Raw genomic sequence first — 27117 nt, 5'->3', positions numbered from 1 at the left:
GCCATCAAAGATACACATGTTATCAACATGACCTAAGAGCCAACTTAAAGAAATGGTCAATTATCAAATGAAGCAAACTGAACATAATACAGATAGTCACTATAATGATCTGAAATGTGTAAAACATTCATATCTATGAGTTCATAAAGATTAATTTTTTAAAAATTCTCAGTCACCTCTGGAGATGGCTAGAGAACCAATTCATTATCTGGAAAGCTAGAGCATAAAGGGAAAGAATCAAGCATTCATATTTTCTTTCTTATACAAAACATACCTCAGATAACAAAGCTGATGGGAGAAATTTTGCCATTACAGAAGTGGTCCAACTAATAAATAATGAATGAGAACATTAAAACATCATTGGTTTACAATGAATAACCTTTGAATGAATTAATAAATATAGACAATAATCATCAGTGACTGCTAATATGGCCAAAATAAACAGTAATAACTAAAGATTATGTGCTTCCTTTTGGGAGTAGCCAGAAACACCTATGAAGGATTCTTCTCATGACAACAACAAAGAACAAAAATGTAATGCACTCCACTATTGTCATATATGTAAGAAACTTTAAAAAAACACCCAAGTTTTATTCAGTTTTAAGATTTGACTACCAGTTTCTAGTACATGTAAGGAGGAACATACTAAGCATCACACAGACATAATTGGAAAACAAAATCTAGTCTGCAAAACACAACAGGACAAGCACACTTCAACAAAGAATTATCAGGAAGAAAGAGAGGGAGAAATAAGAATTTATATAGATTTGAAAAGTCACAAGAGATATTAACCATTTAAATGTGTAGACCTTGTTTGGATCTTTATTCAAACAAACTGTAAAAAATATATACACTAGGGAAATTTAAACAGTAATTACTTAGTTAATGATATTAAGAAATTATCTGCAATTTTAATTTTAATTGTGATGATAGAATTGCACTTGCATTTTTAAGACTTCTTACCATTTTATAAATTAAACTTTTCTGAGATAACTGAAGATTCATATTCAATTGAAAAAAAATTATACAAAGAGATCCCTTATAACTTTTACCCAGTTTCCCTCAATAATAACAAATTGTATAACTATAGTATCTTACAACAATCAAGATACTGACATTGATTCCATGAATATACAGAATATTTCCATCACCATAGGTTCCACATTTTATCTTTTAAAGCTACAATCACATCCCCTCTCTAGCACCTGGCAACCCCTAATCTGTTCTCTAGTCTATGATTTTATCATTTTGAAAATATAGAAAAGGAATGATACACTATGCAACCTTTTAGGATTACTTTTTTTGCACTCAGCATCATTTTCTGGAGATTCATCCAGGTTGTTAAGTGTATCAATAGATAGTTCCTTTCAAGTGCTTAGTAGAATTCCATGACAAGGGTGTGCTACAGTCTGTTTAAACATCCATTCACTGAAAGACACCTGGGTTGTTTCCATTTGGGGCTATTGTAAATTGAACTGTTATAAGCATTCATGTAAAGCCCTTATCTTACTTAAATAGTTATGAATGAACCAAAATTTGATGTCTAGAATTTTCTTTTAAACAAAAATTCCAGACTTGGTAAGACATGAATGTAGTTCAGTGGTAGAGTGGGCTCAGCATGTTTGAGGATCTGGACTCAACCCCCAGCAGCAAAGTCAATAAATAAATAAGACCATCATGAGCTTCTTATCTTCTTATCTCTACTTTTGTATGTTTGAGTTTTTCCAAAATAAAGTTTTTAAAAAGAAGAAGAAATTACTTATTTTCAGTAATGGTTACTGTAACAGTCACTCTCTAAAGAAAAATCCAATCTAGGCATCTGTTAGCTTTCTTGTGAAAGTTCTTTATTGGACTACAGGGCTGAGATAATAGGTAGTCCGTAAGGTTGGACAAAGGCAGGTGAGTAATCATCATAATCAAATGTATGAGATTCATGAGTGGCTTGTCTTCAAAAGAGAGGGTTCACGTCTGACATGAGCAGGCCTATATCATCAAGACCAATGCTGAGAAAACAGAAGTGTGATTACTAAAGATGAAGAGCAACAAACCATATGAGCACAGTCAGACCTGAAAATGAAGTAAAATGCATTTTGTATTATGCAAAGGCTGCTTTTGTTTTTAAGCCACTCTAGAGGACAGGATACCGTTATCATGTTCAGTCTGCAAGTTAATGATTCTTTAGCATATTTCTGCAAAACGATGGCTACTATTCGATGCCACCAATATTCTATCAGCTTATTTCCCCCTATGGCTGCATTATACCCTCCATTTCAGTCCCACTGAGGACACCTTGTTTTTCTCCACATGAGGTCTTACACAAATGAAGTCCCACTATTCCAAAGAACTCAGGCAAATAAAAAGACATAATACCATCCCAATAACCAACTGAGATTAAAAACCAAGACCTTCAAAGGAAATATATATGACAACTTTCAAATGCCAAATAGTGCAATAGCTACCAATGAGTTTCCCTTGATTGGTCTTTAAAGCATGGACATGTATTATGTTGAGCAACTCTAGAGCTTAAATAAAGTTTTTTTTTTTTAATTACAAGTGGCATACATATCCACAGATCAAACTCCAATAAGACAAATTATAAATGATCATCTAAATTTTAGAGTTGTCACTTTGTTATATTGAATAATCATCCTATTAAGTGAGCTCCAGCCTTGATAGAAATAGTAATGTCTGGGGAATTATATTGGCCAAATTGTATTGTTATCTTATGTGCATATATGAATACCTAACAACAAATTTCACCATCATGTTCAACTGTAATGCACTAATTAAAATGTGAGGAAAAAGAAATAGTAATGCTAACTTACATACATCTCTTCAAACAAAAATGAAGGTATTTCTTTTTTACTAGTACTATAAATAGGAAAAAAAAATTATCCAGCCAGGTGCAGTAGCCTATAATCCAAGTAGCTCCGGAGGCTGGAGCAGGAGGATTGCGAGTTCAAAGCCAGCCTCAGCAACTTAACCAGGTACTTAGCAACTCAGCAAAGACCCTGTCTCTAAATAAAATATTAAAAAGGGCTGGGGATGTGGCTCAGTGGTTCAGTATCCCTGTGTTCAATCCTTAGTACCAAAAAAAGGAAAAAAAATCCACTCAAATGTTTATAAACTAAAATACATTAGTCAATTCTATTATTTTATTTGGTTAGTTTAACATCTCAGGGATTCTATCAATGTAGAGAATTCTACTAGCAATATCAGATGAGGAAACTAAGGAAATAGAGTTGAATTCAAAATCTTTGATTTTGAACAGAGGCATGTGGAATTAAAACGCAAAACTACATAGACCACCAGGAATTGCACTGTAGACTGGCATTGAGGAGATTAATAATAGGGCTACTAGTGAGAGGAAAAAGGAAAGGAATTGGGCTGGGGAGCACACTGACTGGGAAGGAGCTGAGAAAAAGGCTAAAGTTAATTTACATGTGTATATTGGATACTCTCTTCCTCTATATTTTTGTCATCTTTCTTTACTCTTAACAACTAAATATTTCCTGGGTCCTATGGATTCTGACTCTACAGTATAGATTTTTGGATAGTGTGTGGTCACTGACAAAACAGGAAGTTGAAACTCTAAGCATTCACCTTGACATACTTACTTCAAGGTTAATGTAAAGTAGTTTGCATAAAGTAAGATGTCCTTGCCAAAAATCTTTAGGGCTGCTTTGCTTATATATCACATTATCATTCTTCATAGCAACCACATATGCCTGGTCTACAGAACTTGGATTTCAGAGGGAGTCATTTTTGTGAGCTTCAGTAGTTTCAGAGAGAGAAGAACTTACGAGAGAATGGTAGGAAATAGAGCATAGAGGGAGAGCATTAAACCTGAAAGAATTCCAAGAACAAACTGCAAAATGGGTACAGAGAAATGAATAGCCATGTTTGGCAGAAGCTGTGTAGAGTGGACAAACAGAAGAAAAACGTACAGGGCAGGTGAGAACCTGCGAGTGACAGTCACTAAAGCCCAGGCAAGGCATTTACACTACATCCCATAAAACCCTGGGGAGCTGCTGCAGGCTTGAGCATGAGTGAGACAAGAGCAAGAGTAGTTAAGACGTGACAAATGGTAAGAACTAGAGAGGAAAGGCACAGAAAACCAGAGGCCGGAGGCTTTACTAATCATTCCAGGTGAGGTCAGAGGGTGATAGTGGGAGGGAAAGGAAAAAATTTAACCTAAGGGGCAGTGTGAAACATACTTAAAGCTAGTTTTGTCCTCAGTTAAAACCTAGAGAATGGCCACTTGCAGTCATTGCTAAAGAACTGCTTATGAGATGCTAAGAATTCTTAACATTGATTGGGAGGTAAACTGCCATTATTATGATCAAATACATAAGAGGGCATGAAATTCTAATGGCTCATAAAATCACTTTTAAAGGAAGCTTTCATTAAGCTTAACAGAGACTTAGAAAAAAATAGATGTTTGATTTAAGTAAAAATAATTTTTAAGAAGACCATGATTGGTTGCAAGGTGATGAGTATTTTTAAATTTCTAAAATAATTACTGCTGATTTTAGCAAGGCAGTAATAATGACTTAAATGATTGACAGATCTATTTTGTCTACTTTTGCAAATATATTTATATATCTCTTTTTGCAGATCTATTTTTCTACTTTTGAAAATCACTATTGCCAACCTATTATTAATCAAAAGTTCACTATTTTGCAAATGCACCTATGAGTAAAACTGTGAAACACAGACAACACAATTTAAAGCACCCACTTCTCAGTGTATGTGCCAACTTACTTTCTATTTTCATTTATGGGATACATTGTTGTTGAGCACCTACTATATGATAAGTATTTTGCTGATGTTAGATGTACAATGAAAAGTAAAATAGAAAAACAAACATAGCCTGAACATAAATGAGCTCACAAAGTAATGGAAAAGGTAGATATTGAATACTTTTTAAAAAATCATCCAAATATGTAATTCAAAACTGTGATAAGAGCATGAAGGAAAATTATAGGGTGTTATAAAATCTTATAATAGGGAGTCTAAACCAAGTCTGAGTCTGAGAAGGTGTTTTTAAGGAAACTGTCTTTGAACTGAAATCTGGATATGGAAGAGTAAAATAGGGAAAGGAGTAGGTAAGAGAACTAGATGAAAAGATGAGCATAGGGAAATAATTACATACAATAAAATGAAAATATTCTCTAACCTGTTGAGTAATAGTGTCCCATGGTCCCTGTAGCAGCCTCGTCTGATAGCACTCGTGGACTCCTTCCCATATGTCCTTCAGGGCTAACGGTCTCCCATCTGTGAAGGTGAATGGCAAGACTGTTAGTGATTCATGTGACACAGTGGTGCTTGGTGCTGATCTAAAAGTACTAGAAGTGTACCAACACTTTTAAAAAATATATTTACTAGGTTATACCTTACTTGCATATCAAAAACATCCTGTATGAATTATTATTTTCTTCCTGAGAAACATTTTAACATTCAAACTTTTCTCCTTTGTATCAGCCTAGCAGTTAAATTTTCTGCCCACTCTTGTCTCCAGGAATTTTATGAAATAAACAAAAGCCAAATGTGTTTTAGAGAGAAATGATAGATAGGAAGCATAGGCAATGGACCAGGTATACAGGCTCCCATATTCACAAGGGCTCACTAAGAAATATGTCAAACCTTGATACTTCCTCTGTTCCTTAAAACAAAGACACAGTACTCATGTCTCTTTAAATTTCACTCTCCTGTTGATTATGTGCAATGTCCATGTCACTCAGCTGGATATCATGGAGAACAGGAAGAAAGAAAACATATAATTTCTCCTAGTAAGGAGCCTACCATCTACCAGGGAAACTATAACAAACTATGAATAATTTAAAATACTAGGGAGAGAGAGATAGCTGTCAGAGGAAAAATTCAGTTCTCTGAGAGTCCAGAGAGGGAGACATTAGCACCCAGTGGCTGCACTAGGTGGAGATAGGGACTGTTGAGGATGGAGTGACATGAGAAGGGGTTGGCATGAAGAGATTGGTAAAAAGCATCAGTGAACAATAATCCTCCTTTTAATTCTTTAGGCAGTTTTACTTAACCATCCATATTCAGTAACAACCCAAATAATATATTTTGTGAAGATCACTATGGCACTTATATTATATGAAAGATGAGTAAAGAGGAGGAAGATACTGTTATGGTTTAGATATTTGGTGTTTCCCAAAAGCTCATGTGTGAGACAATGCAAGAAGGTCTAGAGGAGGTTGAGAGCCTTAATCCAATCAGCGAATTAATACCCTGATAGGGATTAACTGAGTGGAAACTGAAGACAGGTAGGGTGTGGCTGGTGATTGGGTTAATGGGAGAATGTCTTGGGTATGTATTTTGTATCTGGTGAGTGGGGTGTCTATCTCTGCTGCCTGATCATCATGTGAGCTGCTTCCCTCAGCCACACTCTTCTGCCATGATGTTCAGCCTCACCTTGAGCCCCAAGGAATGGAACAGCTGCCTATGGACGGAGACCTCTGAAACCATAAACCCCCAAATGAACTTTTCCTCCTCTTAAATTATTCTTGTCAGGTCTCTTAGTCACAGCAGTGAAAATGCTGACTAAAATACATACTTAAGTTCAAAAAGGCAGAAAGAGGGAGTTATGTAGGGACTTTCAAAACACATACTCCTGGAAAGAAGGAATCTAAATGCTAGAACTTAGTACTTCTTGGCCCTTCAGAGCTATCAAGTCCTCAAGGCTTGTGGAAGTGTGCATTATTACTTAAAGAGGATACCTTATATACTGAATTATTAGAAGTGCTTGGTCATCAAGTGCAACAAAACTCAGTGAAATAATCTACCCTAAATCTTCAAAAAACTAAAAAGCATCATGGTATTCAGATTTACAAAGTATAAGTAAAAAGGAAGGGTGTTGGAGAAATTTGCTGCATTTGGAGTTCAGGCTGTTTAAACACTCATGTTTGTAATTACTCTCTGTGAGACTGTAAGTTATTTTGTTTTTAACTTTACCTGTAAAATGAAGATAATAATTCTTTTCAAATTTTGTTCTCATGAGGCTTACATTAGTGAATATACCCAGGACTATGCTGGATGTACAATGAGAATTCAAAAATATTAGGTAACTCCTTCTAGCCCCAACTCCACTGTGCCAGCAATTCTCAAAGCGAAAAGATTAATTTCTGGACTGTTATTTCTTAGAATGTTCCGAAGTTTCTACACTATGCACATTGTCCTTGATATAGTAATATACTAATAGCATAAGTAGGGCATTTCTCATGTTTGACCTGAAAAGTTGAACTTTTCCTCAACCTTTATTTTCAATAAATAGCAATAGAATATTTTGATACATTTTCAATAAGTATCTTCATCTTGGCATTTATCTGGCGGCAGGAGACCATTATCTTGTGATAAATAGTTTTATTCCATTGACATTTCCATGTCTGTAAAATGAACGAGATTTATTCATCCAATTAACATTTGAATGTCATGTTTAGCTACAAGTTAAAAACAAGCTGCCTTCAGTATCTGTGTTATATTGTTTTCTGAACACATTTACAGAGTAGGGCCAAACTCTGCTCTTAAGATAAGCAGTGCACATCTTCAAAATATGCACACATGTGCAAGCTTTTGTGTGTGTGTGTGTGTGTGTGTGATGTGTGTTGATGTTGAAAATACAATCTGAGATAATTCAGAGTCAAACAGCAAACTAAATAATCAAATTACAAAAAGATGACATGATTTTAAAATAATTTTTACAATGTCAAAGAGGAACTCAAGTAGTGGGATAATAAAAGGTCAGAGCTGGTATAACTACTAATTTTATAAACAAGGCAACCAAGGTCTTGGGAAACACAAATCTGTAGAATTAAGCAGTCAGTTCATGACTGAGCCAAAGTCAGCATCCGGGTTTCAGGACTCACAACCTAGTGCTCTTCCCGCTATTCCATGCTGCCTCCAAGGGCAGAGATACTGCATACTCTTTATAAATACTGAAAAGTAACAAATAAAAGAATGCCTTTCTTAATGTTTTTTCCTCTAAGAAAAAGCCTTGTAGACCTAGAGAAGAATGTTTGGTTTAATATCTGGTAATCAGTAATGATTTTAATTTTATTCCTTAAAATATTTCAGCCAATATTTGAAGTACATGGTTTGGAAGTACCACTGTCAAAACCCTGCATACTCTGATGGAAACATTCATACAAAATGCAGTAATAAGTGCAGAAACCCAGAACAAATGTTATGGAATTTTTACCAGATTTGATACTAGAATTGAGAGTATGTACCATAAATTTCCAGACAACACCAAATCTAGAGGGGAAGAAAATGAATTCCTTAGAATACAGGAATTAACCGCTCTAGTCAACCTAGAGTAACAGTCACAAAAATTAAAAATAAATTTAAAACGTAAAAACTGAATGTTTTACTTACATCACAAAAAAATACATATTATTAAAATGATTTAGAATTTCTATGGTTTTAACTTTTCTGGTTTTTTAAAAGCCAATACCACATTAATAATTATTTAGACTCTTTCTATATCATTTGATAAAAACAGAATGACTAATATAAATGTATTTCTCCTGTCCTTGATTTTAACTTAATTTCAAAAGTTATAGTATGGAGGCTGGGGATAGCCCTGAGTGGTACAGTATGTGTGTAGCATGCACAAGACCCTGAAATTAATCCCTATCATTCCCAAAAATTGTATTAAAAATGTTTTTATTAATGAAAAAAATCACCACAACCCTCCCTCCCTTGCCACATATACACACACTGACACCTGATCATGCCTTTTCTCTGTTCTGCACACAATGCTACTAAATCAGAAAACTGGGAGTTACTCTACATTCCTCTTTCTCAATCTCATGTCTCATAATGAAAAATAGGGTCTATTACTACTTATAAATTTCTCTGGATCTGTGCTCTCCATTCCATTCCCACTGCACCAGAATTCTAGTTCAAGACTCCAACAATTGCCTTTGTCATCTCCTACAGTCTCCAGAGCTTGGTTCCTGCCCTTGTTGGTTTCAAACATAAATATTATAAATATCCTGCTCTGGTAAACACCATTCCTTAGTTTTACCTTTCTAATGGTATAAACTCCAAGCAACACCATGGCCCCTGTTGCTGTCTCTGCCGTTCTTCACTATGAATCAGTCCTTAGGCAAAGTGGAGATTCCATCCCACCTCTCACTCACACAAACCAGTCAATCCTTCACCCTGTTGCTTTTCTCACTGCAAGTATCACTCTCTGAAATCATCTTACTTGTTTATATCTTTTCCTGCCTTTCCCAAGTAGCATGCAAGTTCTATGAAGTCAGATCTTGATTATTCTAGTTCTTGCATATATCCACCACCTGAATCAGGGTTTGGCACAGAATAAGTGGTCAATAAAGATTGATTAAATTGATTAAATCAGCGGTGTTGGTGCAGGTTTATATACATCTTCATATTCAGTATTGTAACATAAACATTTCCCACACTGGATAAAAGTAATAATTATGATTTTACAGGTTATGTGATATTGTACTATAACGATACACTGCAATTTACTTAAGTATTCCTCTGATGTTGGTTACTTGAGTTATTACCAGTTTTGAAATGGTACCTGGCACAAAGGAGTCATGAACTAAGCCAAAGCAATTTTTCTTCTTTTCAATTATTTTCTTTTGATAAATTCAGTAGAAGGGAATTACTAAGTCAAAGTGAAAAATAACTTTTAATTCAAGATAGAAGAACTAGTATCTTGCCACATCAAGATTCTCCCTCATGTAATGAGATAAGGAGTTAATTTTAGAAACAGATATTTATATAGTTTGGCACCTAATATATGCCAAGCATTTATTCTAAGCCTTTGTGATACATCAGGAAGCAAAACAATGTTTTTTTGTGCATTCTTGTGGTGGGCAGAGGGGGGTAATGGTGTGATGATAAACAATGAATATAAGTGAGTGAATTGCAAAGCATGTTAAAAAGTGTGGTGTGGACTATGGTAAAAAAGAAAAAAGAGAGTAGACCAAGGAGTGCTGGCCAGGGGTGGGTTTGTGATTTTAGATCACCTGTGAGCAAACACTGGGAGGCATTAGCTCTGAAGATCCCTGAATAAAAGAGGGAAGAGGGAAGAGAGGAGAGTGAACCAGTAGCAAGGCTACCACAGGATAGACTCAGGGAATCCCTTTCAGGGCATTAAAGACATCTTTTTTTTTTTTTTAAGAAAAGACTATATGTAATTCACATATGTACAATTCACCAATTTAGAATGCACAGCTCAATGGTAAGTCTCAGAGTTATGTAACTATCACCTCAATCAAATTTAGAACATTTTATCACCTGAAAAGAGAGACCCCAAATTCATTAGCAGTCATCCTCATAATGCTTCCACCTGTCCAGTTCTAGGAAACCACTAATTTACTTTCTGTTGGAGTAGAATTGATGGGTCCTAAGGCAACTCTGTATTTAGCCTTTTGAGGAATTACCAGACTATTTCACAAAATGGTTTCACTGTTTAACATCTCATCAACAGTACATGAAGGTTATAGTTTTGCTACATTCTTTCCAATATTTGGTATTGTTTTGTCTCTTCATTTTGGTCATCCTAGTAGGTGTGAAATGGTAGCTCACTGTGATTTTTGATTTGCATTTTCCCTTATCATATGTGACACTCAGCATACTTTCATGTCACTATATTCTTTGGATATACGTCTATCCATATCTTTTGCCCTGTTTTTAAACAGGGTTATTTGTCTTGCTATTAAGGCATAAGAGCTTTTTATGTATTCTACATACAAATCCCTTATCAGATATATTTACTCTTAAATTATCCATTTCTGTGGGATGTCATTTCACTTTGTTGGTGTCCTTTGAGGCACAAAAGATTTAATTTTGATGAAATCCAACTTATCTATTTTTTATCTTTGTTTGCTTGTGCATTTGATGTCATTTCTAATACATATCTGGATTTATTACAAGATTATGAAGATTTACTCCTATATTTTCTTTTAAAAGGATGTTGGCTTTTGAAACAAGAAGACATTGCAGGGTTTTCAGCAGAACCATGGCATCCCCTGACTTAAATTTGATAAGGGTCACATTCTGTATCTCCTTCAAACATTTGAACTAAATGAAACAAAAATGCTCATTCACCTTTCTTTGACACATCATTGTATGATATTATTTTGTTGTTCTTTATGCATTATTTGGGAGTCTCTTCCACCTACACTGTAGACTTCATGTGGGCAGGAAACTTGACTGTTTGGTTCCCTGCTCCATTCCCAGCATCTAGACCAGTGTGTGCAATGCTGGAACTATAAGATAGTACAAAATGAGAAGAAGGACTTGTACCACATCAAGTCACAGCCATGAACGAGCCCAGGTTATGAGTCAGGAGTACCCAGTGGAAACTAGCTTGCAGAGAGGAGTGCGCTATAGCAAGAAAAGCAGCCACAAGTGGCCAGGAAAGCATCTGCCTCAGTAGAGTCCCTGGCTGAACTCCCATAGAAGCATGGCCAAGCTTGATTTAGGGGGTAACTTTGCTTCACAATAAACCCCATTTTCATGTTAACCCAATTTTCAGAAACAACTAGAAAAAAGTTGCAAACACAATTGAGTATAAGATATAAAGGCTATTCTGACTGGGACAATTCTGACAGTTATGACTTCCTTGACTAGACTCTCCAGATTGTGGTAACCAGTTTCCTAAATTCACCCTCTTAGGAAAAATGAGGAAGGTCAATAAGCAATTATAATCCCCTTATCAAAATACGTGATCCTTGTATTTGAAACTGAGTGGTTGTTGATTGAGTATATTATGTCTTCTATAACTTGAATAGTTCTCAAGGGCTGCTGCAAAGTCTCTTCAGTGCCTCCTGAGACTCTTCTGTTTGGCAGCCCTGCCAGAGCATGGTAGGCCTGGTGGGGCTGTAAGGAACAGAATTTAAATGCTTAAAACAAACATATCAGGACTTAAATATTTATAAGACCACTGTTCTTTGAAATAGTCACCTAGGGAGGTTAACTGACTATTCAACAAATTCAACAAATATTTATTCCAACAATGCTGTAATGTTGTCAGTGGAACTGCTCCTTTGGAAGTGTCTTCAGAGCCAGGCATGGAACTAATTACTTTGTAGTCACAAAATAGGTTTGAATAATAATTTTAAAAAGTATACACATTAGGGCTGGGGTTGTGACTCAGTGGAGGAGTGCTTGCCTAGCATGGGTGAGGCACTGGGTTTGATCATCAGTACCACATAAAAAATAAAATAAAGATATTGTATCCATCTACAACTAATTTTTTTGAAATATACCCATTATATTCCCTATATTTTGCTCCAACTGATTTTTCTGTCTCAAAACAAATTCCCCTTTAACGGATAACTATCTGCTGACTTTTAGTCATAAGGATTAGAAGTTTCAAAATCTGTAATTTCCAAAATGTGTTGAGTTGTAGCCCTGTGATTTGGGAAAAGTCTGTAATTTGCTTTTCCCCTGCTTTATGAACCTCTTGTTTCCAATGACCATTTGCACTATAAAAGGTCTGGGTAAATACAGCTTTTTCCCTTTGACAATAATGACTTAAAGGAGTATAATGTGGGTTCTCTTTCCTCAGCCTTCATCACTGGTTTTGTTAGTCATAATTCACACCTTCATGATCAAAGGTAGACAAAAGTTAGTACTAAGATTATTTTTACATAATCAGAAATATTTTCAAGACCCTTACATGTACTACTGACACCTCAAATGTATTCAAATACGATTGTAACTCTAATTATTTCAAGAACAAAATGTAACCTTCAGAAACCCCATTGAAACCACTTTGCCAAACATGCCATGAACCACATCACAGAAAAACAAGCTTAAATGGGACAGAAACTTGAAGTATTTTATATATACCTATTTACTGACAAAAATTGAAGAACAAAAAATTAAAATATGGCTATAAATAAATACTTGGTTAAGTGCATAAAACACATTATTATGTACCTACATGTTCAAAGTATCTCCATCAGAAGCCATAATCCATCTTAAGAAGGTCTATTTTTTTCTGTCTGGCCTCAGTCAGAGAAGACATAAATATACTCAATCAACAACCACTCAGTTTCAAATACAAGATACTCAGTAGTACTAATTTTAACATGTTTAGTTAATGAGAAATCTCATTAATCATAACATCAAGGCCAAGAAGCTCAGTAAAATCCCTCAAATACTTGAACAATTAAAGTATAAAACAAAATAATTTCAGTGGAAATCCACAAAATGAGCATAGTAAATTGAAGTCATTTATTTAAAAAGTGTTTGTTGAATGCCTACTTTATGCTGGTTACCTGGAATGATAATACATATTTAAGCTAAAGTAATGCTCTGTCAGCAACCTAAAATGTCAATGACAAAGAGGAAGAGACATTGAGCAAAAATTGGAATAGAATAATTAAAAAGTACAATCTTTAGCAACTGCCAGTAGCATTTAATTTAACATTTTCATATAAAATCTCTCAATTGAATAATAACCTACATGTCAAGTAATCTATATATTACTCAAAATGTGCAGCTTCCTAAATTAAATTTCTCAGGGCTATTAGTTTTCATGAATCCAATAATGGCATGAGATATTTCACTAACACTACCTAACTCTAGTGCAAGCACACTGAAGTTACCTTCATCCTTCTTGTGCATGGTTTCACTAAAAATTCTTAACTACCAAAATGAAGTTTAGAATGAATATAAATTATTCATAGTAAGTTTAAGAATAATGTTCTGGATGTGGTCACTGGAAATAAAAAGGAAAGAGTATATTTTTCATAATGAAATATGCCTTTGTTCAACAGATTGTCTTCAACAGAGCCTTGAAGGATATAAAAATTCATGTCATACTCCACAATGAGGCAGAGAGGATGCTTCACCAAAGGAGAAAATTCATTTTTGCTTCAGTGAGAAAATTATATTGTGATATGAAATGAGTATAATTGTTCATGTACATTCACATCAGCTACTATGCTGGCTAATTCTGTAATTTTATTTATCTCTACAAATATTTTAATACTTTGTATCTTTATTCATTTTAGGAAATCTAAGCCAAAATTCCATAAGTATAGATTATGGCAACTTCTTTTTACTTATATACAACATCAATTACTTAATTTAACTTAGATGTTTCTTAAATATCACTTAATTATTTGAATGAGTGTCATGCAGAAAAAAGTCTGAGTCCCAACTCCATAGTTTTCTATAATAAATCATTGAACCTCTCTGAGCACTCAGTTTTTGTGTTAGTGCATGAGGACAAAAACAGTTCTGACCTTCAATGTTATTGTAAGGATCAAGACACAAAATGCAGCTGGCAGGACTAAAAGCTGGCAGTGCCAAGCCCACTTCATAATATTAGTGACAATCCTAGAATTCTGTGAGATAGGTATTATTGTTGTCTCAAATATTTTTTTCACTTGATGGGAGACAGTAAACAGAAAATTTCAATTCCTTATGCAAGGTCATACAAATAGTAAGCAGCAGAGCTAGAAATCAAAACCAAGTCTTCCTAGCTCCAGATCCTGTATTTTCCACCACTATTCTTATGTATCTATACACAGGAACACTTTGTAAACTGTAAAGTGATGCACACATAGTGCTTTTTTGTTGCCACTAATAATGGTCTCCATCAATCTGGCTAACCTAGGAGTATCTAGAATGTTGCCTTCCTCGTTTTCTCCCTAGACCTGTACTACTTTCCCCACATCATTGCATGAACAAATCCCATGTCCAGCCAAGGCCTTTCTAGTTTTTTTGTTTTGTTGTTTGTTTGTTATTGTTGTTTGGTAGCAGGGATTGAACCCAGGGGAACTTGACCACTGAGCCACATCCCCACCCCCCTTTTAAAAATATATTTTTAAAATTTAGAGACAGGGTCTCACTGAATTACTTAGGGCCTCACTAAGTTGCTGAGGCTGGCTTTAAACTCATGATCCTCCTGCCTCAGCCTCCTGAACCACTGGGATTACAGGAGTGCTCCCTGGTGCCCGGTTTATCAAGGCCTTTCTTGATCACTCCAGCTCAAGATCATCTCAAAACTCTGAGTCTTGGTGTCACTTTTTAACCTCTCTTATGGTCCCTAACATATTCTACTTCTTAAAGTGAATTTCAGTCCTGTCTTACTTCCCTAAGTAGACAATCAGCTCTTGGAGGGCATCAATCATCTCTGAGAGCCTTTATTCATCTTTGCATTTAAGAAACATCTTCATACCTTGTGCATAAATATTTTCAAATATATGGAGAGATGAAAGTACACGATTTCTAGAGCAAATGGCACAATTCTTGCTAGGAATAAAGACTGAATAATCATGATTTTAAAATTCATTGATTCAATGTTTTGCGTTAACAAAAAAACCCCCTCATACTTAATGTAAATTCATAGCATTAAGCAGCTGCAGATAAGATAGTGGATATCTGATTCTCAGTATCCAAACATAATTCCAAACTGAGAGAGGAATTACAAAATAAGTGTAAATCAGAGTTCCATTTCCCACCACTAAAGCCAAAGGGAGTTAGAGATTCTCTCATTCTACCTTTCTATCTTCACTTGACTCTATGATCTATCTCTAAGTCCTTTTCTGTTTTTCATGATCAAGTTTAATTATTTGCAACCAAGTATACTTAGCTAATACAGCCTAAATAGATGGTTTAAAAGTCTTGCTTGGTAACTATTTTCAAAATTATCAACTCAAATGTTTAATATATTTGTCTAGTAATTTTGAGTAGAAAAATAAATGTAAGATGGTTTCTAATTACATAAGAAATTTTTACATGTTTCATTTTTTCTGAGGCACATTCAACAGCTCATAAAGAAGCAATTATAAGTCATCTTAAACTGTCTATACACTGTGTTAAGAAATTCATAATAATGAAAATAATGTGATAATCTCTCATTTAAATTAAATTAAATACTTAACCTAGTAGAGATACATATAAGACCTTCTTCAGGAATTGCTGAATTGGAAAATGTCCTAAGGAAAACAACACTGAGTCCATACAATACCTGAGACATCAACCATGAGATGCCATTATTGATCAGGGGCTCTGAGGACTAAAAGATCCAATAGATATCTGCAACATTAGGTCTGCTGGTTCTAAAACAGAGGATACTCATTTTCAATCATGTCCAAAGTGTTCTGAGGTTTTTATCTCAATCTCTCAGTTTAGTACCTCAGTTCTCAGCAGTTTGGACTCTTGACTTCCCTCAAACCTTGGCACCCCAGAACTTATTACTGGACCTATTACTCCTATACCAGCACTCAGACTATTTCACACCTAACTTGGTTGATCCCTTTCCATGGAAAATGCAACCTCTACCTTTTCAACATGGTACCTAATGTAGGGACTTTAACTCTGCTTTAATAACTTAAAGCAAGGGGAAAAGCAATAAGCTAGTAAGAAGTTGGGCTGTGTTTTTTTTTCCAGCTTATTTTAAAAAACAGTTAAATTTTGTGCTGTGTACACAGTAGGCACTCATACACATTTCAATGGATGTTTCAAACAGAGTTCATTTTGCCAAGAGTAAAAGCAAAGAGATGTTTCTCCTATATGGAAGCACAATCACCTATCTAGGAAAGCTGAAATACAGTCTCTTACAGGCAAGAAAATAAGTTTACTTACCTTTTATTTCCTTTTTCAGGCATCTGAGTCTATTTAAAATTTGTTCCTTTTTGTATACATGGTGGGTTTTTTATTATTTTTAATTTTTTTTAGTTGTATATGGACACAATACCTTTATTTTGTTTATTTATTTTTATGTGTTGCTGAGGATCCAACCTAGTACCCCACACGTGCAAGGCAAGTGCTCTACTGCTGAGCCACAACCCCAGTCCCTACATGGTGTTTTGTACTAACATGAGTTAGAATAAACCTTTAGATAATTCTGTCTCCACAGTTTTTAATACTTCTTTTGCACTTTAGTACATTATTAAACCAAGGCTTGATTTTTTTAATGTGATTCTATTCCTATCATGTTCTAACTCAGTATCCTACTCTACTCTAATTCCCCTAATGTTTCCAACATGTACAAGGTTCAACAAATTATTCTCATTAAATTTTGTCTATTATTTGGACTTTTCAGTTTGAATTTATTTATATTAGTTAAATAACTTTTCATTATTTTTCGTAATAACTTTCACTGTTTGCTCTTCAAATCTCATTTAAATCCCCAGAATCTCTTTTTAATCCACCAAAATTCATATTCTAGCTCATTATTATGAATTTGGCTAGATTTATTAACTGTTTACATAAATATAAATGTAAATATTGGAACTAACTTTCTTTCTTTCTTTTTTCTTTTTCTTTTCTTTTTCTTTTTTTTTTTTTTTTTGTGGTATTGAAGCTCAAACCCAGAGCTTCACATATGGGAGGCAAACACTTCACCACTGAGCTGTACCCCTAGCCCAATTTATGAACTTTCTTAAAGATGCTTTAAAATCAAATGAGATTCTAAATTAAATTTCTATCAAATTATTTTCCACTCTTTGTAATTAATAAACTGAACCGAAGTCCTTACCTCTCCAATCCACATTTTTTCTAATTTAATAACCTGCCTTAATTCCTTCTATATTGTGAAATTTTCCCCTGAAAATATGAAATAGGTTCTTTACAGTTAATTTTCTTTAAGAGGGGTTATTATTTTAAAATTTAAGAATGCTGGTGCTGGTTGTAGTGGCACACACCTGTAATTCCAGAGACTCGGGAGGCTAAAACAGGAGAACTGCAAGTTCCAGGTCTGCTTCAGCAACTTAGCAAGATTATAAGTAACATAGTGAGATCCCATCTCAAAAATGAAAAAAACACAAAGGTCTGTGGATGTATTTCAGTGGTTAAGCACCTGTGGGTTAAATCCTCAGTACATAAAAAAAAATTAATAATGCTAATGACAATAAGAAAGCACAAGTTCCTTTTCCTTAAATTTTATTCATTTATTCCTATCTTAATTGTAATTTCTAGGAAATTTCCACATCTAATCCAATTCATTTCAGCTCATTATTTTTCACATTTTTTTCAGATCCTCCAACCCTTCAATATAATTTGACCTCTACACATGTTTTCAACCATTTCTTCTACAATTCATCTTAAGGGAAATCCTAATCCAAACAGATCTCTCACTGTTCCCAAAATATGTCATGGTCTCTCCAGGTCCAACAATTCAGCAGTCACCCTGCTCCCCTTCTATAATGCTTCTACAATGGTTGGCAAAGCTAACCAGCCCTTTAATGTTGTTGGACAGAGCAACTGATGCTTTATTTTTATTCTTCAAATTCTCCCAACCCCCACCTTTCTTCCTATCATTCTCTATACACTTCATGTTCCAAAGCATGAACAACTCTTTTCCTCCTACTTGATGACTTCTACACCACTTAAATTCCAAACTTTCCATTATTCTCTTTCCCCTGTCCTTTAAATTGGTTTGGTTCATACTGCCTTTAAGAAGGAATTATTCTGTGGCTATTTCTTTCACCCTATTTCTCCGTGAGCACCCTAAAACAAGCAAACAGATCTTTCACATGAAGTACCAGGTAACATTTTTTAATTCTATACTCTGATTTTCTGGGCCTACAGTAAACAGACATTCAGTTGCTGAATGTAAGAAGTGTTTCCTTCTCTATTCACAAGCAGCCTTTCTGACTAATTAAAGAATGTGTCAAAACAGCTCCCCAGAAGAACCCATATGTCAGCCAAAGAATTAAATATTTTGAAAATGAGAAGATCTACTTGGTCCATTTCTCAATAGAGATTGAGAACAAAGGAAAAGAGACAGGGAAGAAATAAAACAGAATTGAAATGGAAATAAATTTAGAATTCTCTCATTATAATATAAAGGAAAAATATTTAAGCCCAGGAGTCTTGTTAAACCATTATGTATATGCCTAAGATTTTTTTTTTACTACCCTTCTACTGTTTTTTTTTTTTTTTTAAGTTGTAGATGGACACAACACCTTTATTTTATTTTTATGCGGTGCTGAGGATTGAACCCAGTGCCTCATACTTGCTGGGCAAGTGCTCTACCACTGAGCTACAGCCCTAGCTCCTGCCATAAACTTTTGATAGAATCTAAGCCCTAAAGGCAAAATGGGATTTAAAAGGCCAAGGAATGATAAGAATGATGGGGAGTGGATAGGAGGCTTTGGCATAGTACTAATAATTCCTTAATACATTGTGTTTCAAAAAGACCTGAGTGCTACCGTATATACCTGTTATCCCAGCAACTCAGGAGGCTAAGGCAGAAGGAATGCACTTTTGAGGCCAGCCTCAGAAACTTAACAAGGCCCTAAGCAACTTAGTGAGACCTTGTCTCAAAATAACAAATATAAAGGACTGGGGATATAGCTCAGTGGTAGAGCACCTCTGGGTTCAATCCTCAGTCCTAAAACAAAAAACAGAAGAGCACTTACTTATCACTCATTGCTGAATGGAAAAATAAGTTAACTGTGTTCCACCATTTCTTCCAAAACTACAATGACAAAAATTGTTAGAGAAGAACACAACACTGGTAAGGGCTTCTATCTTCCCTTAAATGTATGCTATTGCCTTGGGAACTGAGCTCCTATGGGCCCAAGTAGCAGAAATGAGAGGCATGTAGAAGAATGACATTTGAACTTGGCTGTATGTCTTCAAGGATCAAATGAAAACATGTGTTTATAGAAGCAGAATGGTTAGAATAAATAAGTAATTTAATTAAAAAAAAAGAAGTAGCAGAATGGCTTCTCAGCTGGTTTGGATGTTCACTTTTGAGACCTTAAGATGTTCCATTTTTCTTAGTCCACTATTGGTATAGTATTTGAGAAGTATCAAACTAAACAGTAAAGATATATAGAAGGTTTGGGTCCTGGGTCTCCCGGAACAATAGCATTCCTTCCTCCTTAGAACCCATAATAGCAGCTGAAGAAGGCACCATCACAACATTTTAGTTTTTGGCTATATTCAGAAATGTTTAGAAATTCTTCATTATTGGTTCATTCAATAAATATTTGTTGATGCCATGCCATATTTGATATTGCAGGTATCAAAATGGTTAAGTGCTTATAAAGTGTTATCTAAGTATTTAACACACAGCTAGCCATAAACACAGCTTCTAATTTTGTTGGTACCCGGTATCAATTTCCTTCATTACTCTTTTTCCTTAAATCTCACCTTCTAGCTCACCATATAGGGTTCAAATAAATAAATAAATGAATTGTTCAGTTATAGTGCAACTTGCCATATGGTAAAATATACAGTATGAGATGATATGCCAAGACATGGGAGGCACAAGAGCAGGTGGCCTGTTAGCTGAGTCTTGGGCACTAACTGGCCTGGTAGATACTGGATCATATATAGGAATAAGAAGAACTCACAGTTCAATAAATTTACATTTCAAGAAGTAGAATAAAGATTTCTTTTGAAATCTAAGCCAGTTAATAAAAGAAAGGGTAGGGCTGGGGATACAGCTCAGTTGGTAGAGTGCTTGTCTTTTATGCACAGAGCCCTGGGTTCAATCCCCAGCACCATAAAAAAAAAATTAAATAAATAAAATAAAAAAATAAAAGAAAGGGTAATGCAAATTTAAATGGAAACTACTTACTACTTGGTTTGCTTCTCCTATTAAAAGAAAAGATAAATTAATTTTTACTAACAATCAAAGGCAAACAAAATTCTAAGTATCAAAAACAAGGCTAAGTGAACTATTTTTGAAGCAACAACAACAACGACAAAAAAGACCCCTGGGCGAGAAATTTTACAATCATCCCTTTTCTAGGTCGGAACTCTCTTAGAATGAGACAAAGAAAAATCTGGACCTGGAATAAGAGGAAGATATTAGGAATCCATTCACTACACTGTCAGAGATTTGTTTAACAAACAAATGAGAAGCAAGGGTAATCAGATATCAAAGGAAGAGGAAATGGATTGGGGAGAATAAATGAAAAATTACAACTCCAGAGCAAAGGGTTATACCTTTTTAGGATGCCCATGAGTTTAAATTAGGAGGAAAAGAAAAAAGCAATTATTAGGATTTGATAAAGAAAAGAACCGTATTCATGTTTGTCTACATTATGCCTTGTAAAAATTAAATTTGATATTTTAATGTATCTAAGCAAGTAAGTACTGAATGCCTTCTGGACTGAAATAAAATTTAAAATTCTTACTACCCATTCTGTTCAACACAGAATTAGAGGTGGGAGAAATGTATCCACACAAAATATATGGCTTGTTTTTGTTTTCTCTTATTAAGCATAGATGAAGGGCATCTTAAAAGTATATGAACAAAATCCAAGATTACTAGTTGTGCATGCTTGTATGTTTTTAAGGAACAGAAAATCATAATGAAGAAAAGATTTGAGGAAATATACTAATGTCATTAAAATATAATTGGACTTACAGGAACAATTACTGTGCTGTACTGTAAGGGGAGCTGTTGGCACATAAGAGCAAAGCACACGTATGAGCTCATCCACCAGCCTCAGCAAGACCCACTTCCAGCTAGAAGCAGTCATGTTTCAACACCTCCGATTCCCTAATGCTGACAAGCTAAACAACTTGTTTTGTCTCTGGGAGCTCTTCTCTGGTGATTAACTGCTTATGGTGAATACTAATTATGTGAAAGTACAGTATTGAAGAAGTAGTGCCCTATTTCCTCTACCTGCAGCCTCAACTTGTCTTTAAATCTAGAAGGTACAAGGCAGAGCCACTGCAAACCAGATCCAAGAAAGACATTCCCCTCCACTCCCACCCAAGTAATAAATATAACTCCTGATTTTGGTAAAGCACAGTTAACTGACAAGAAATCTCCATTTAACCCCTGGGCTCCAAATCCAATATAATGACAATAAAGTCAGTGTTTTAAAAGCTGGTAACAATCATACAGATAAATTTGCAGCAAGAGTTTGTGAATTAGTAAACTATCAGTGTCCTCAATTTCCTATGTCCCATGTTGAAAATTTACCCCAAATTGTCAGTTCTTAGGAAGTGCACCTCAGATTAAAATCTTCTCACCAGGGAGTCTATAAGAATTTGTTCTTGTGTTTTAAATCCTAAGTGCTTGTTAAACCGCCAGCACTGCAAAATTAGAGACCATTAAACAATATAAGGCAGCAAGTGATTAAATCTACCAAATACACATTCAAAGCAGCTTAAGCTACTTTTTAATTAAAAATAAAATATCATTGGCTAAATGCAGATGTCTTAGCTACCCAGAAAAAGTTAGAAGGCTGTTCAAAATGCAAAGTGCTTCTGATAAGTCCATACATAAAAGGAGTCATAGGGTAGTGGGTGGGCTGGACAGGGAGCTTTGTGTGGTCCCTAAACCACATGGCAGGATGTCCCAATGCTGACCTGGTTCAGGCAGTGGACATTGAGAAGGAGTCTCAGCTGCACTGCAGGGTAAGGACTCCATGTGGCTGCTGATTAAGTAAGCCTTATTAGCAAAGGCCCCCAAGGAGATAGGGTGTTCCACCTTCTTGGCAGGGGAACAAGTTGAATAACAGCATCACAGGAAGCTAAGGCATTGGAGATGTATAGATGGCCAAAGGAAATGTTCATTCTATTTTTAAATACAGCTTAAGCTAATTGATAAACATTTCTCAAAATAATCACTAGCTTTTGGGGAAGGAGGCATAGGGGCTTTTGAGTTAATGGGATCACTTGAGATTAAAAGAAAATCTTACTGTAAAGTTAGAAGTAAATAAACCTTGTAGCTTTAAGTTGTTCCTACTTGTTTAAAGTAAAGAAAAAGGGCCAGGGGGCTTAGTCAACTTCAGGCAGAAGGCCAAGATTCTGAAGATCAGACTTAAGGCTGGGATGATATCATTCACTCTGAAGTCTTGATTCTCTTTCTGAAGCATGAGAAAATTTACTGGTAAAACCTTACCTCACCCACAGTTTTCTTATTTTTAACTCTATTTTTTTCCCTCTCAAGAATGATTTTCCAAATATGCATTCTGCCTTATATGTAAATGTTATGAATTTACTTTTAGCTTCAGAAATGGTCTTACCTAAGAAGCTTGCCCTAAAGTAAAGTACAGGCACTTGGTAGCTACTAGAATATAAGACATGATATTCATATTTAATCACTTCAGATGCTGCTGCAGTCTCCGTCACTTCAGAATCATCCAAGGGTACCTCTAAAACCTCCTGAAAAAAAGCAAAAAGAAAACAAAACGTGTTGGTCAGGAAAAAAAAAAACAGTACTTACATGGAAAGGGTAAGATGAAATCTCCTTCTTGCAAAATAACAGTTAAATAAATATAGGACTATGAGGTAAGGAAAAGGGAGTTACCCATATTAATGTTTAACATTTGAGTCCTGGATAAATAGTAAAACCAGAAAACATTAGCAGTAAGTAATTCCAGATTGTTTTGGGTAGACACAGCAGCTCTGGGTAAAGAAACAGGAAGGGGAAAAAAGATCTTTTGCAACAGCAACTCTAAAAATCTTTACTGTACAATTTTAGCAACAAGATGAGGGCTATACAAGCTACCTTCTTCCCTACCTGTGAAAGTTAAAAACATCCTAACAATTGAATGAGAGGCTGTGAAATGTCCCTAAAGATTCTATTGTACTTGCCAAAAGATGATTCATTGTGTGCTGAACAATTCCCAGTTCCATTTTGAATAAGTTATTTTGCAAGAGGTTGAGTTTGTTAGGTATATTTGAAATCCTGATATGATTCTGTTTTCTTCATTATTGTGCTATCTTTGGTATAGTTCCACAACAAATCTTGATTTATAATAGAGTAGATGGCAAACATTAATGTCAAGTTAAGCAGGGTTTTATAAGTGGGATAGTCATTTCACTTCTCACCTAATTATTCTTATTGGTTGCTTTTTTTTTTTTTTTTTTAATGCATGCTGGTTTCTTGTGAATGTATCTTGAGCCAGGCCAGCTGGTGCCAATAGTTCCAGGTTCTCTGAAGCCTGAGGCAGAGGGATCAATTGAGCCCAGGAGTTTTAGACCAGCCTGGGCAACATAACCAGACTCCATCTCAAAACAACAACAACAACAACAACAAAAAGATCTTAAGGTTTAGAAGAAATTAATTGGACTCTTTGAATTAGAGTCTGATTCCATGCACAGACACTTATTTATATGGGCTAAAGAATTTCCTTTGAAATTACTTTAGTTGAAAGAATGAAACAGGTGAGTTTGGCTTGTTTCTGCTTCTCATTAAAGCAATAACAGCAACAATGAACAATAGGAAAGATTTCAAACATTATCAATATAAAATAAGGCTGCCTGTAGAGATAAGTAGAACCAGGACTGCTTTCCAGATCTGTGTCTCCTTTACTAATTCCCTGCTCAGAGTCAGTTCATTGAGGAGATATTACTATGGATAAATCACAACAGGAGATATTTACAAAATATTTTTCATTAAATCCCAGTAAACACTATCAATTAAATACAATAATTTAAATAACCAGAGCTATATCACTAAAATAAACATTCCAGACACAGAAAATTAATAGTGTCAAGAAAGAAGCTTTTGTTTGTTGTTTGTTTTTAATTTTCATTAGGCATGAGTATCTAGATCTTTACAACAATTCTTTTAATCCAGATTCTTTTTGTTCAATAACTGGGTTATTTAGCACTTATAACTTCTTTTCTTTTTCTTTTTTTATTGATTTTTTTTAAAAATGACATTGGAATGCATTACAATTCTTATTACACATATACAGCACAATTTTTCATATAAAATTATATCTTGGTGTTTTGTTTTGCATCTTGAATGTCCCCTAAAAGCTGTGTATGGAAGGCTTGATTACGAGCCTATATGTAGCTCTGTTGTGAGATGGCAGAAACCTTAGGTGATGGGATCTAGTGGAAGAAAGTTATGTCAATGTAGAAATGCCTCTTAATGGGATATTAGGACCCCAGCCTGTCCCTTCCCACAACCACCACCCCATTCCCCAATCACTATGTCTTGAGCATTTTCCTCTGCCACATACTCCTTGACATGATATTCTGCCTTGCCACAAGCCCAAAGTCAAGGAAACATGGTCTGAAACTATAAGCCAGAATAAATCTTTCCTTCTTATAAGTTGATTTTCTCAGACATTTTGTCACAGCAATGGAAAGCTCACTAATACACATAGTAATAATAATAATAATAATAATTTCAAACACTGCACTGCACAAATATAAAAAATAAAAGGTGAAATTCTCTTCATCCTAGCACTTCTCTACCTCAAATTTGTAACCATTTCTAATAAGCTAGTGTACATTTTTTTAGACATTTTTAGTTTGGGGCACACAAACATATATGCACACATACACACCTCCTCCACCCTGCACTCTCCAGTCAAACCATACTATATGGACATTCTGCTACCTGCTGTCATGTCAGTGCTGTAGACTGATTCCTTTACTATATTCCATTGTATGACTGTGTCATGATTATTCTTGTTTATTTCACATTTCCATATTGTTAGATATTTTATGTTGACTATACAATTTTCTCCTATTACAAATAAGGCTGCAATGAATATCCTAGATCATACACCCTTATATACCTCTATTTTTCTATGGCACGCACTCCTACAGGCAAGATCATTGTATCAGAGTACGTGCATTTTAAATTTCAAGACATACTGCCAATCTGCCCTTAGAAAATGACTGTGTTAATTTATACTATTAAAAAATATGTCTGAGAATGTCCTTTTTCCCTATGTAATTAATACTGAATAGTAATATAGCACAATGAATTCCACTATTATGTATCATTATAATGCACTAATAAAAATTTTTAAATATCAAAAAGACAAAAAATAATACTGAATATTATGTTTTCAATTTTTGTCTACTTAATGAGTTTTAAAATGTCAAGCTTTTGTTTTAATTTCTAATTTTTGATTATCAGTGAAGGTGAACATCTAGTTCTACATTTATTGGTTATTTGTATCTTCCATGATTTGCTTATTCTTATCCACTGCCTACTTTTTTTTATATTTAGTTTGCTTACGTTTTTCTTGTTTAATTATATAATCACTTCATTATCAAAAATAAGTTATTATTGAACATAAGTACATATGACTGCACCAGTTTTCTTCCAACTTAGTTTATTATAATTTTATCATAAAGTTTTTAAAATGTTTATGTAGTCAAATCTATGTATTTTCTATTTACACCTTCTGAGTTACATGCCTTCAATAGAAAGCAGGCTGCTATGTCCCATCTTACTCTTAATAATTATAAAAATGTTAAATTCCTTTATTATATACAAGTTAAATTAACGTTGACATTATTAATCCATCTGAATTTTGTTCTTTGTATATAGTACAAAGTAGATTTTTCCCAGATGCTTTCCCATAGTTTATCTTCTCCCCACGATTTTAAATGTTACCATTATCATAGTTTAGGGGTGTATCTATGGTTTATTCTCTTTTCAATCAGAATGGCTCAATTTTTTTAAAAAATGTTACCATCAAATATTTATGAAGATGCTATATCATACATATACTGTTGGATGGAACATAATACAGCATAACCTCTCCGGAAAATCATAGTTAGTTTTTTGAAACTCTAAACATAATTACCATAACAACCCACTACTTGCACTCTTGGGCATTTTTCCCAGAAAACTGAAAAACCTGTACTTAACTGTTCATATTTTTTTTTTTCAGAAGAGCCAAAAACTTGAAACAGTTCAGATATCCATCAACAGGTCAATGGTTAAACAAACTATGGAACATCCATATCATACTATTTAGCAATAAAAAGGAGCAAACCATTGACACACACACACACACACACATACGCACAAACCTGCATAAATCTCCAGGGAATTATGATAAGCAATAAAAATCAATCCCAAAAGGTTAAATATAATTTGGATCCCCTTATAAAACATTTTTGAACTGAGAAATTTATTCTAAACAAAGAACAGAGAGTAGATTGGTGTGGAGGGGGTAGAGTAAGGTGTGTCTGGTTACAAAGGGCAAAATGAGAAATACTTGTGATGGAACTGAATACACTTGTGGTAAAATTATATAGATAGAAGTACATACACAAGTACAAGGAAAACTGTGGAGACCCAAGTAAGAGCATGTCTACCATATAAATGGACGTGTTATTACACCACAGTCTTATAAGAAGTTATCACTGGGGAAAACTGGGCAAAAGGTACATGGGATCTTTTTGATTACTTCT

General features: G+C 34.7%; 1 protein-coding gene across 11 annotated transcripts in view; it reads right to left on the bottom strand.

Moving 5' to 3' along the window:
• The window catches only part of Atg10 (autophagy related 10), a 302604-nt gene that overhangs the window by 91094 nt on the left and 184393 nt on the right, over window positions 1-27117 (bottom strand). For all 11 annotated transcript variants that reach the window (XM_048800224.1, XM_048800232.1, XM_048800226.1 and 8 more), the window contains 2 exons: window positions 22968-23106; window positions 5180-5277 (listed from right to left, as the gene is read on the bottom strand). In XM_048800224.1, the coding sequence (XP_048656181.1) occupies window positions 5180-5277; window positions 22968-23106 (237 nt within the window). The remainder of the gene's footprint in view (window positions 1-5179; window positions 5278-22967; window positions 23107-27117) is intronic.

The sequence above is a fragment of the Marmota marmota genome, unplaced genomic scaffold (assembly GCF_001458135.2).
Source record: "Marmota marmota marmota unplaced genomic scaffold, marMar, whole genome shotgun sequence".
Taxonomy (NCBI): Eukaryota; Metazoa; Chordata; class Mammalia; order Rodentia; family Sciuridae; genus Marmota; species Marmota marmota.
This window is presented reverse-complemented; position numbering and strand designations above follow the sequence as displayed.